Source organism: Poecilia reticulata, chromosome 21, assembly GCF_904066995.2.
Source record: "Poecilia reticulata chromosome 21, P_reticulata-male-v2, whole genome shotgun sequence".
Lineage (NCBI taxonomy): Eukaryota > Metazoa > Chordata > Actinopteri > Cyprinodontiformes > Poeciliidae > Poecilia > Poecilia reticulata.
Genome location: NC_088850.1, coordinates 17,117,164 through 17,130,168, shown reverse-complemented (window position 1 = coordinate 17,130,168; position 13,005 = coordinate 17,117,164). Strand labels below are relative to the sequence as shown.

The 13,005-nt window shown below is 37.3% G+C and overlaps 1 protein-coding gene across 4 annotated transcripts in view; it reads left to right on the top strand.

Moving 5' to 3' along the window:
- Nucleotides 1–13,005, top strand: part of plcb4b (phospholipase C, beta 4b) — a 66,579-nt gene that overhangs the window by 25,714 nt on the left and 27,860 nt on the right. For all 4 annotated transcript variants that reach the window (XM_008398323.3, XM_008398324.3, XM_008398322.3 and 1 more), the window contains one exon: nt 12,645–12,742. In XM_008398323.3, coding sequence (XP_008396545.1) covers nt 12,659–12,742 — 84 coding nt within the window. In that variant the 5' untranslated portion in view covers nt 12,645–12,658. The remainder of the gene's footprint in view (nt 1–12,644; nt 12,743–13,005) is intronic.

Genomic DNA, 13,005 nt, shown 5'->3' with positions numbered 1-13,005 from the left:
TACATAGTGTTTTAGTAATGTAGCCTATTGTGTCCTTATAGCATTTTAATAATGCAACTATATTGTATTTAAGATGTTGAGTGAAACACGGACTAAGTGGCGAAAAATCAGACTTTCATGATCACTGCCTGCCTTTATCATATTGTGGCGACACAGGTCCACTTCTCCCTCTTGTGCACGTCAGAGTAACCAAGAAATTACAATGTGTACCTAAAGGCAGCTTCAACCCTTCAACCACTGCTACCATAGGATAGATGACCATATAAAAGTTCACAAAAAATTGTTGGCCTCTGCCATTGTTTTACTGTTATTTCTCCTCGTAACCAGTTAGGTCTCTGAACAAACACGTCATCACGGTTTGTCACTGTTCCATGACTAATCTGTAATATTAGAAGATGCAAATGAAATCATGACAACACATCCAACAGAAAAAATGGGGAGGATTATACCTCCATTGTGATTCTCTGCTGCTAACAGCTTTAGATCAGCCGCTATAGAAGATGACTGACCAATATAGCGATATAAGCCAGCGTGCTAGATGGAAAGATGTAATGGTACATCTTTGCTGCTCTCTATTGCATTGTGCTAAAAGCAATAACAACATTTTCAGATGAAATTACTTTTCATAATGGCAGCAATGCAAGACTTGCTGATCATTGTGGTATGTAAGAGTTTAAAGGTTGAGTAGTTTGCAAAGATTTCTGGCTTTTGATGTGGGAGATATACGGTAGGTTATCCTGTTTTCCTGCTGTGCATCGCCTAATATAGAGGTTAATTACAGCAACAGGGATTTATACATCCCACTAAGAGCTAAATATGTGTCCCCAACCTCTAATTAAGTCCCAATAGGTGAGCTGTAATGTTAGTAATTAGTATTTAGGGAGAACTTATTGTGTTCTTTACTGTGCGTTGCATGAAATTTAAAATAAACACTCCTTATCATTTTTGTGTTTTGAATTCCTCTCATAACATCACAAATCATTTCAATCAATCAAAAATGTTTCAAATACATATATTTTAGTAATAGTAATATTAGTAATATAGTTCAGTAAACCTAATTAATAATCAAATAAAATAACTACCTTTCACAAACAGGTCTTGTCTAATTGTGTAACTTCTGACTTACTTTAGTCAGAACTAACAAGGCTTTGTGCAGTGTGCTTATCACTCGTTAGGCAAAATCCATTTTCTATATTATGAACAACAAAGCTATTAGAAAGGAAGGCATCATAACAGTGTAAATACTTTGCTCTCCATTAGTGCTCCTTGCTCGACACGCTTGATCCCGAGGTTGATGAACTCCTCCACATTCACAGCATGCCCCAGTCTGAAGTGTGTGATAAGGTTACTTATGTTGATTTATAGTTGGATAGTGCATGTATTTCTCCTGCCTCCATCATCTTCAGCTTGTAGTTTCTTACCCGTGCTTCTTGAGGCACTCACTGCTTTTTAACAAAGAATATCGGATAGCAAGACAATTGGCTCACAAGATGAAATAAATGGGCAGAAATAAATGGATGGATGAATATTAGCATTTGCAAAGACATGAAACCTATTGCATCTAGATTTAATCTCTAAATCTGTCTCCTTCCACATTTGTGCTACCAAAGCTGTTGCTTTTTGGAGGTGTGTGTCTGTGTCTTGGCACAAATAAGTTATTCTTCATATGTTTACAGTAGGGAAGTTCTTTAGTCTCATTGAGAAATGAGTATACTTTATATCTGAAATAAATCAGATGACCTTTTGCTTAATGTCAGAAGAAAACTGAGGAAAGAGATGATGGTTTTAGGTAAATAACGAGTGGAGTGAAAGTCAAATTAACTAAACCTGGTGGGACAGTTATGAACTGCAATATTATTGAAAAGCATCCTGATTGTAAAAGTTAGCAGCTCAAAAATACAATAAATGTTTGAGTTAAATATTTTCATACTGTAATTTGCTTCTGAGTGAAGGAAAGAGCAAATTTTAGACTGGTACTAAGTCCTAGTTAGGACATTGATGGCACTGTTATTGTTTAGCATTATTCGCCATTGCACAGAAGTAAACTGTTTAAGCAATGTTTTGATTTAGATTCATCTCAGATTCCTTAAAAGTTGATTTAAATAAGCTTCACTATTTGTGAAAGTTTACAAAGAAGCCACTTATAGCTGCGGTTGACAAGAAAGTCCCCAAGAGTGAAAGTATTGAGCTATGCAGGCAGGGCACAACATTCAAAGGGTGCTTACATTCTTTTCCATTTTATTAAGAGACGCATTTTTTTATGTTCAAACTTTTCGTCTGTAGTTCTTCATCACAAAGTTTACAAACTAGTCCTCATTTTCTCTTGGTAAAAACACAGATTTTTAAGCCCTTATTTAATAAGCTGTAATATGTTTGATCAAGTGTAATATTATTGTTTTACATAATTTATCCTGTCTTTTTGTTGGTTCTGTCCCATTTTGGAAAGTGTTGCAAGCATCAGAAAGTGTTAAAACAAGAAACTTGGCCGACATCTAACCCTATGTAAGTTTAAACAGTTTGCAGGAAAATACATTTGTACCTGTTAAACAGCCTGTCGACTTTGTTGGAGATGGCAGTCCTTCATTGCTAACTTTGGAAAGTGAACTAGAAACAATTTAGCTGAAAGTAATGAGAAATATTTGCCTCAGGAAAATCATATATTACCACTGACATTCATATCCAAATGCTTGTTAGTGCATATGTGTTGTGTCAGGCCACAGCTGGGCGCTGCAGTCTGTGTGGTGCGAGTTTCCATCTCTGGCTTAAGCTAATTATGTAACCTGTGGCCGCAGAGCGTGAGTGAGCACAGTGATCCTCAACTATAAAAGGGAAAGAGGATGGTAGAAGAGGGTCGTTCTACTTTGGGGAAAACACATTCTTTACTTTCAGCTGTGTGATACTACTTTAGCCGTCTGACCAGAGTAACTAATATATTTTTCATGTCCTGTAGTCGAGTGAAAACACAGCCCGAAGCCAGAAGAATTCAGTTATTTAGTAATTACATTGTATGTCGTAACAAAATCCTCAGAATTAAACTTTCCATGAAATTTAAATTTCAAAATAATTTGCAGACAGATTATCTGACTAAAAGCTGCTTTCGACAAAGCATTTTGTGTTGCAAACATCAGTTTATAATTCTACATTTTTACTGCAAAACTGAGCTGGTTATCACTGTAGGAGACCAATGTTCATCGTCAATTACCCTGATTTTTGGCCATTTACAAGCAATTTAAACTAATTTCAAATCATGTGGAAAATTAGGATAGGTTAAATAAAGCTCAACATTTATGAAAAGCAGTTGAGCAGTGGAGTTTAATTTGAAATTAAACATAGTGAGATGAAAGTGAGGATGTAACCAAAGTTAGGATGTAGAGCGCGTTGCTCTAATTTGAATCAAGTGATCTGCAAGTTGGTTTTGCTTTAGATTTATTTTTGCACAATTGAATTATGTTGAGTCAATGACTTCAATAATTAAACAATTTATGTTCACATCTCACAGTAAGTTGCTCACTAATTTGAAGCAAGGCTTAAGTTATACAGAGTCATTCTTGTTTCTTGGTTTCGTAAATGTTTGTTTTTCCCAAAATTTGCTAATTTTACGTTAGCTGTCTTTTAACAGCAGATAAAGTTATCCAACTTGCTATTGGACATAACTTGGCGGTCAAACGAAGAAGACGAATCTGAAAAGTGTTCCAGGTCTTAGAGAGGTTCCATTTGCTGCAAATCTTTCAGGATGTTTCTGCCATCTTTACACACATAGAAACATGATATTTTGCCTTTCTTTGCAGAATCTCTTAAGTTTAAACGTATTGAATTGAGACTATAGGAACATACATTTTAAGTCTTTCTGCAAATCCCTTGAATCCCTGCACATGTGTAGTATCAGTTTTTCTGCACACATTCGTTGCTTTTCTGATAATTAATCTTCTTGCTTGGCTGGTCAATTTTATGGAAAACTTCAGGTGGTTTTAAAACTTTTGTTAGTGTGTTGTACAATCAGATCCTGCTGGTTAAACTGTCGATCCGCTATTATGTATTAAAGATAATCCTGATGTCCATTTTTACAGTAAATGATGTTTGCTTCATCATTTTCACTACCTGACTTTGAGTAAATGTTCCCAGGTCTGCATGCTTCATTGAGTTTTGTTAGGCGTTGCGAGACTTGATAGCCTGTGAAATTAGATATCTTCTGCAGTGAATACACAAACCAGACAGGATGTTCATCCTGATGAAGTCTTTATTTACACTGCTCTCTCTACACCAACCTCGTATCCAATCCCTTAAAAGTCAATGTAAAAATATACTTGAGCGATATTTGCAATGATCTCACCTTCATTTGTGCTGTTTGTTCAGGGAACAGGTGTAGTAAAAATACAAGTCTTCCAAGTCTGGCATTGAATTTAAGACTGCCATTTATCCAGTGTGAACACTCCAATTTTATGCTATTATACTTGAAGCAATGTCGTTGATGTATCCAGAAAACTATGTGAAAACAAGTGAATACTCAATGGATTCTGTCCTGAAGTGGATGTTAGGGTTGAATCTAATTCATGATAATTGAGTTGAATAAATAGAAGGCCTTATAACCTGCTTGTGATTTTGAATGTTGAAGCTGTTTTTTCAGAGCAGCAGCTTGTCGTACTTTGCTCGGAAGACATAGAGCACTGTGTTCTTTTTTTTGTGTGTGTCCTAGTTAGTGGTGTTATAGAAATTCTGACTAAATCAGAATAGCTTCCCATCTTTCTTACCAGAAATTATAATAACAATTTTTAATCCATAACCATCAAAACAAGTGGTTGTTTTAGCTAAACAGAGCTTACTTCCAAACAGTGCTTTTTTTGTAGAACACGTTCTATTTTAATTCTTTTTAAGACTTTTATTGTTTTTCAAATTTTCTAACACTCCTCCATTTTAAGTGTGCCCACCCAGAGCATTGTGCAAGCATTAGCATGCTGTTGCAGGTTTGATATTTTTCAGGCATCACAAACAGAGTCAGAATAAAATGTACATCTTACTGCAAGGCAACATGCCTGTGTTTCAGTGGAAACCAGCTCTGACCAGTGGATCTGTACACTTGCGGCTAAAATGCACTTTACTGCTGTAAACACAACACAAGCATCCCTCCAAACACATTACTCCAGATAGCAATAACTTTGTTTACATAAGCACAAGTAGACAAGCGCTATGCAGATGCATGAATAAATGAATCATCTGATCGGACAGCTGAAAGTGTTCTCCATCTTTATCTTCATTGCCATGTTTCATTTTCTCATCCTGAATTTAGCTGGGAAGAGCAGCAGTGTCATTAATTAAGATATCAAAATTCCTCTCTTTAAAATGCAGCTTGTGTAACAATAGGTTTTAGTGATAAAATTAATAATTAGTCTTTTTTATTTAATCATGAAAAAAATGCTTTTAGAATATACACTGCTCAAAAATATAAAGGGAACACTTTAACATTTAAGTGAACACTGAAGTGTTCCCTTTATTTTTTTTAGCAGTGTATATATATATATATATATATATATATATATATATATATGTATCATAGGACTGAATCCTTAAAAGGGATTATTATATGCTGATATAAATAATACCTCATTTGATCTGATTTTGGCAATAGATCAATCATTTTAGGACTGATTTCTCATTTTTGTAAACACTCAATTTTTAGCCAATTTGAGTTGTTCTTTAGGACGTGTGGCATAAAACGATTCTGAATATTTTCCTTCTAAAATAATGCACAAAAGTAGAGATGTGCCGATCAGGTTTTTTCCTTCCGATTCCGATCACCCATGAGGGCCGATCACCGATACCGATCACATGATTTTTTTTTTTTTTTTAATCATAAGCATTACCGGTTAAATTATATGGAAAAAGGAACCATAAATTCACCTTAATTTAGACAAAAACTTGTTTTTAATAACTTTTTCCAAGAAAAAGTTATTATGCAAATTGTACTGCTATCGGTAATACTAACTTTAACAGACTGAAAACATATGGAGGCTCTGAAGCGGCTAAATAATGTAAAGAGTCAAAATAAAACCTCTCAACATTGCCAAAAAATTCAAGTATAAAACTTAACATTCAAAGGCAAATACAGGATCCATTACAATAAACAATCCTGAGTTACTGAATGAACACTTCCTGATAGCACGGCGGCTAGCTGATTACTGCTAGTTCTGAGTGGCTGTTTCTGACTGAGCAGAGTAATTATGCAGAACAGGGAGGAGATTGATTATTTTTTCAGAGATTACCTGTCTCATGTTAGGACAGCGAAAGTTTTAATACTTATGTAAAATGTAGTTTTTTAGGTTAGATGCTGCAGCTTTAAGCAGAGGTTTGGTGTGAGAGTCACTACCAGGTGGAGCAGAAGCGGCTGTCTGTGAAATATTACTACTTGTAGCGCGTAGCAGCGGTTCAACAGCGAGAGCAGAACCAGCGTCTTACATCGCAGCTCGAAGACTTAAATAATTTTGCGGGTTATTTGTTTAGCTTTCTGACCGTCATGCTAATCCGGATGAGTGTTTGTAGCTGTGCGCTGCTTTTCCTGCTGTCTGATCCTCCATATGTCTTTTTTACTGCAGTGAGCCTTGATGTAGCCAAACTCCTGTCAAGTATGGCATTGTTTTTATGCCATATTAGATTCGTCGTATTGATGCATTTTAACGTGCTTCACCCCACATGCTTCAATTTTTCGCCGCAACACGCAAACTTCCCCATTCACTCAATGTGTTACAGTTCCACATCGTTTAGGATTTGTTGCTGCGCGTTTGCGCAGTGAAGGAAAGAGGAGACCAGCTGCACAGGCAGGCTGCGAAATGAGATGCAGGTGATCGGTTTGTGTGATCGGCAAAAGGAGACCATGATCGGCGATCACCGATCATACACTTTTTCACGGAAATCGGCCGATTATGATCGGTGGCCGATCGATCGGCGGCCGATTATGATCGGCACACCTCTAATATCCTTACCTCTAATGAAGTGATCAGAGCAAATCTGTACTGTATTAGATGGCTTTTGTCTCTTCTGGATATCAGCCAGCCACCGAGGTAGACATTCAATGCTTAGTATCAATCAATCAATTTTATTTACAAAGCACCCTTCATACTAAAAGCAGCTCAAATTGCTGTACAGATCAATAAAAACAAACCCACAAAACAAAAATAATTAACATTTGCTCACATTCACGGGATGGAATGAACGTTTCTCTGTACTGTTTTATCGCCTTTGTTTTTACATCCTTCAATCCCACAATATCCAACCAACGCAGTTCTCTTACGTTCAATCAGTGAAGTAAAATGCTGCTTCCGTTCTATCAAGATGGCGACAGGGAACCCGGATGTTGGAAGTGTGACGTCATGTGGGAACTATCTGTAAGGATTGAAGATAAAATATATCTTTCAAGAAATAAGCTTCACTTACAAAGAAGACCTTAAAGAAATCTGTAATCAGTGTATAAAATGTGTGATTTTGCATTACTGAGTCAAGGAAATTCCTTAAGCATGTATTAAGATCATTACAATAAGGTCATATAAGGTGAATTTTTTCAGTGACGAGAAATATTTTAGCCTGTTCTTGAGAAGGTTATTTTTAGGCCCAAAATCTATTCAAGTCCGACTTCACACATGGTTTTTAGTTAAATTCATTGACTATCAATCCCTTGTTGAATACTACATTCAAGCCAAACTTGAAGAGATGTCTAATGAGTCAGCGTAACTAAAAATACTCATGTGAGTGTGCAGAGGCTTCTGAAACACATCTGCTTTCATCTAATCTCACCATACTCTACACTCCCGAAATAGATTTACAGTCTGTAAAACTTAGAGCTGATACTTTTCAGTCGCTCATTAATGTCACAGCAAAAGGCGACGTGAGCCGCAAACATGGAAACCACTTTCCTTCAGACTCTCAGACATGAGAAAAGATAAACAAGGAGCAGACTTGGAGTGTATTACAACAGCAGACTTATCTTGCTCCATTGTTCTGACTTTGTGCTTAATGACTAATTTATCTGTATTTTACTGTATGATATGCACATACATTTGGTTATTGGCGCGCTCTTTCTGTTGTCACATGTGTCCGTTTGAGCATGTCCCCAGTCAACCCTTCCACCACCGACTAACTGATGTAGCTATAACCTAATTTTAGTTTATGAGGTGTGGGACCGCTGGGTGTTACCCTAGCTGCAATTTTAGGCGAGGTCCTCGCGGGGCTCCGATCTGTCGTAATTATCTCATTGTCAGGGGTTGGACAGGGGGCTCGGACCTCAGCGACTTCTACCTGCTTCCCTTGGCTCCTCACGTGCGCACTCGCACATCGAGGCGCTCCGAGGCCCCGGTGCGCAGGCTAGCCTGGCAGAGGATCAGTCGCCGCACTGCCATTGGACGGATTTGATCCCGCTGAGTAAAATGTTACCTAACGCATACTGTGCAGCGTGGTGAGAACTAGGCTAACGGCAGACAGGACGGCACAACCCAATTAGTTTGAATTAGAGACGGGAACTATCTCTCAGCATCAGTATTGTAAAATGTTGTCAAAGAAGCAAATCTAAAAAAAAAAAAAAAAACTAATTATGCAGCTAACATTTCAGTAATGTTTAATTACTGTAATTATATTACTATAATTTCATCGTTTTATCAGAATAAAAACGTTTTCATGTATTTTCATTGCATTTGCCTTTGGGTCTTTTGACTCAAACTTTCTTGCGTTTTGTCTGTTTTTGTTTCCGTAGCACTGAGCAGCTGTTAAAGCTCCTTCAATCGTGTCGTTTGTTTTTGGAGTTGTTACTGTGTGGATGGGAAACAAGCAGGGTTGGGCTCTATGGGATTGTTTACATAGTCCACCAGGGAGAAAAAATAACAAATTGTTGTGATAAGAATTAGTGATGGTGCCAGCAATTCACTTCTGATGATTTTCACAGAACACGAAAAAACTGGCGAAATGATGGAGATTCTTTTAAGTTTATGTATTTAAAATGTGGACGGGGTATACTGATAAACATTTAGAAGATAAATATACAAGATTGCAGCCAGAGGCTTAAAGTTTTGTCTTATGCCTGTTGGACAAGTTTCAGATTCAGATGTTCATATAAAACATGGACTGCGGGACAAAAAAAAAAAAAACATGCCGCAGGTGATGAATATGGCAATCAAACTCATAATAAAATGTTTCAATTAATAAGACTTATTTGAAGTTTGTTTATTCAGTAATATTCAACAGCATGCAGCCTATTTATACCAGCTTTCTGTCTGAATTTGGGATCAGCGACATTTTGTCCCCAGTCTTTCCATTCCCTTCATCCGGCGGCTGTTTGTTGTGGTCTTAACATTCAGTCTCACTCGTTGGTAATCAGTGGGCGTATTAAACTTGGATTCTGGTTCACTGGAGGATTGAACATTTCCAATGCAGATTTTTATTTTTTTATATTTGGAGCCATTATGTAGGTGTGAGATCAGCTCTTACTACCCGCTGTCCAGTTGTTCAGCCTTTCAGATTTATTCTGTGTTTTCATCATGACGGCACTCAGATGTTTCAGCATTCTCAGTTCATCTGCCGGTGGGGGAGGCCGTAGCCCACCCAGCAGGTATTTCCTCTGACTTTTGTTGTTGTCTGATCAGTGTTCACACATCAAAACCAGATGCCCCCCTACTACCTTTAATGCATCAGTCACAGCCTCTCCAGTCACAAACAGCTGTTTTTTCTCTATTCATTTTCCAATAGAGATTTGTATCTCTCCGTAACGCCATAAATTCAGAAAAATACGTTTCTTAGGGGTCATTAAGAATTTTGTCCTCTACTTAAAAAAGCAATGTTTGTTTTTGCCATTATCTTAGCTAAGGTAGAGGATGAAATAGATTGATAGTCAGCTGTTACAGACAACTTGCTCTCTGTTGACTGGCTGGAAACGTGGTTACAATAGGAGTTGTCAGCTGGAGCTGTTGAGCAGATCATGTAACCACTTAAAAAAGGTGAGGCATACTAGAGGGCAGCAAAAACATATCAGTTTTCTCCCGTCATGTTTGTTTAAAATTTCTTACGGGAACAAGCAAACATGAACGTTTTTTTCCAGACGATCCAAGAAAGACTTCAGAGGGTTTCACAGATTTTGGAAGTCGGAAAGTAAAACACCAAAAAAATTTTAATGCCACAATGAAAGGAAGAAAAATGTTTTCCAAAGACATTCAAAAGAATAGGATAGAGTAGATTACAGAGTTGTAATTTTTTCAGCCTTCTTGTTTACCTCCTATCTTTCTCTTCGTCAATACCCTCCGTAATAGATGTATGTCTCAACAAAAGCGGATTTCTCAAGCTTGAAAAACCAATATGATTTTGCCTCACCCTGTGTTTGGTGCATGGCACACTTGAGGACGACCTCTTCTGGATAACTCCTTGGCTAATTTCCAAAGTGCCTCTCCATCAGGGTTTGTAATGTCAAAGACCTGGAGAGTTGGCTGTTCTGACTTTCAGAGCACATGCACAGGCAAAAATTAAATATTGATTCAGGGATTATAATTGTTTTTCCAGATGAGGATGTATTTTATCACAGATCATTAAAATAATCCATTATAAAGGCATGCTAACTTAATGACATGGTGAGAAAACAGTCCATGAAAAGGATCTAGCTTGGATATTCTGTCTCTGAAAATCATCTTTTCAAGAGTTAGCCATAAGTTGTGCTGTGATTTAAAAAAACAACAAAAAAACACATGAGATGCAATAAAGTACTCTGTTTTATAAAATTTATTGTCCTTTTTGCTCATTCATTTTGTACATTTAGAAACAACTTAATAAACATTTTCTTAAACTGAACAACACTTTATTTTCAGAAGCTGTATCTCATCTCTGACGTTTTGCCTTTTCTTGTGCATTTCTTGAACTCCGTTTCCATTAATTTATCGTTTAAACTAGCAAAGCAATGTTGCATTACATGCATGTGTACAAGTCCAACAGATCCACACTCAACCAAGTGTACACATATTACACTTCTAGAACAAATAGTGAAGGCATAATGTTAAATTATAGAAATCACTCTGTATGACTGTTCAATAATATATTACAGTAGTGCAGTATATTTTCTGGTAAATGATACTGGTGTACAGTTGATCAAAATATAACCAAACCTTTCAGTATTCCCATAATAATTTAATATTAGCTGAGCTCTCAGACTGCATAGCATGTCACGTCCTCATGTGAGCGGCTCCTTCACAGTTTTGCCTGTTACATTTAAGACTTATGTAAGACAAAACCACATTTGGGTAGTGTCATCCACAATATTACAATATCCTGTGAATTGGCACACGAGTTGTGGTCTTTTGAATCAAAACTGACTTGATTTGTGTTTGGAAAAGGGCATGGTGTGTGTTCAGGGTCACTGTGTCTTTTCACAGTGACCCAGGTCATTTGAGTTTCCTGTTATAAATGGGTATTAAAAACAAGAAACAAATGGCTTTTTGATGTTTGTTTTTTTGTTGCTGCTGTTTTAAAATGCAGACATTTAAAATAAGATTTTAAAAAAGCTATAAACCATGTTGTTCAAATCCCATCCAGGAATTAGATTAAGATGTAGAGTGTTGCTTCCTCAACCTGCTTCTGTCATTACCTAACAATAGATCTATGTGCCTGATAGACTGAAAAAAAGGCTCCCTAATTGCTCTATATTGACCTGATGAATTGCTGCAGGAATCATGAGTGCTGTTCTTGTGTTCAATATGCATGGCTTCAAATAAGCCCCCTCTCAGACTAACTGCATAAGTAAACCCAGTTGGGTCATTCACATGGGAACAATATGGATGTACTAGTCAATCCTTGGTGTTATCGATTCTCAGCTACTTTATAACCTTTGTAGGCCTTGTACTAACAGTCTGGGCATAACGTCGCTGCTGTTGAGAGTGGTGCAGCGTGGTGCAGTCCTATGAGTTCAGACTCCTGATTGGATGTTAATAAACCAACCTTAAGCAAACAATTGACATTATAAAGCTGTTTCTCTTGAGCAGATGTTTGTACTGTGTGGTCATGTTGGTCAGGACTTTTACTGGGTGTCTGCCCATCCTTAGTGTTTTAAATTCGTTTATCTAAAATTAAGGCCTTAATATGTTTTAAATTTCTTTTTTAAAACATAAGTTTGCATTAAATACGTTTATCTCGGGTATTAAATTTAGTCTTGACAGGACTCATATAATCATATGTATTTTTTTTCTTGCGGGGCTTCAAACGTTTGAGTCGCACTCAGACATTGCATGTGACTGGACAGTTGATGCTACTGGTAGCTCACTGCTAACATCCCCTTGCTAGTTAGCTAGATAGCTTTTTTTGAGTCTGTCATGGTAAGTGCAGAAGTATCGGCAGTTTGCTATACATAGTTTGTACTTTTCTGTGGAAATACAAGGCTTAAATTGGTCTTAAAAAGTCTTAAATTTGAGTTGGTGAAACCTGCAGAAACACTGGTTTTAGTGCAATTTCAAAGTCCTTAAAGATGCTTTTATTTTTTTATTTTTACTGTCCTCCAGCAGTAATTGAGCCAGAGGTGAGGTTCACCTTGGACAGATTGTGTGTCAGTCAAAGGGGCAAGATAGAACTACCAGTTGTCATGCACATTTTGTTTTTAGACTAACCTGTTCTTTTTCTTTTCTTTTGTGTCTCAGGATTGTGAGCAGCCATGACAAAGTCCTATGAGTTCAACTGGCAGAAGCACCTGCCTGAGTTCATGCAAGAAGGTGCCTCCTTCGACAGGTTTGATGAGGTAAACGTTTATCTGCAAATAATTCTAGTTGGATGAAAACATGCTCCGAGTTTAATTATAACAGCAGACTAAAAAAAAAAAACATCTTGTTTTGGCTCCTATTTCCTCTGATTAACTTAATGAGGGCACTTAGGTAGGACATTTGACAGGCAAAGGGAGGAAAGTGTGTCACCCACCCGGCAGAAAGACACGCGTGTCGCCCTGCATGCACCAGGAAATTCCCTCAGTCCTCTCCATCCATGCAGCTGTCAGAGAGGGGAGGA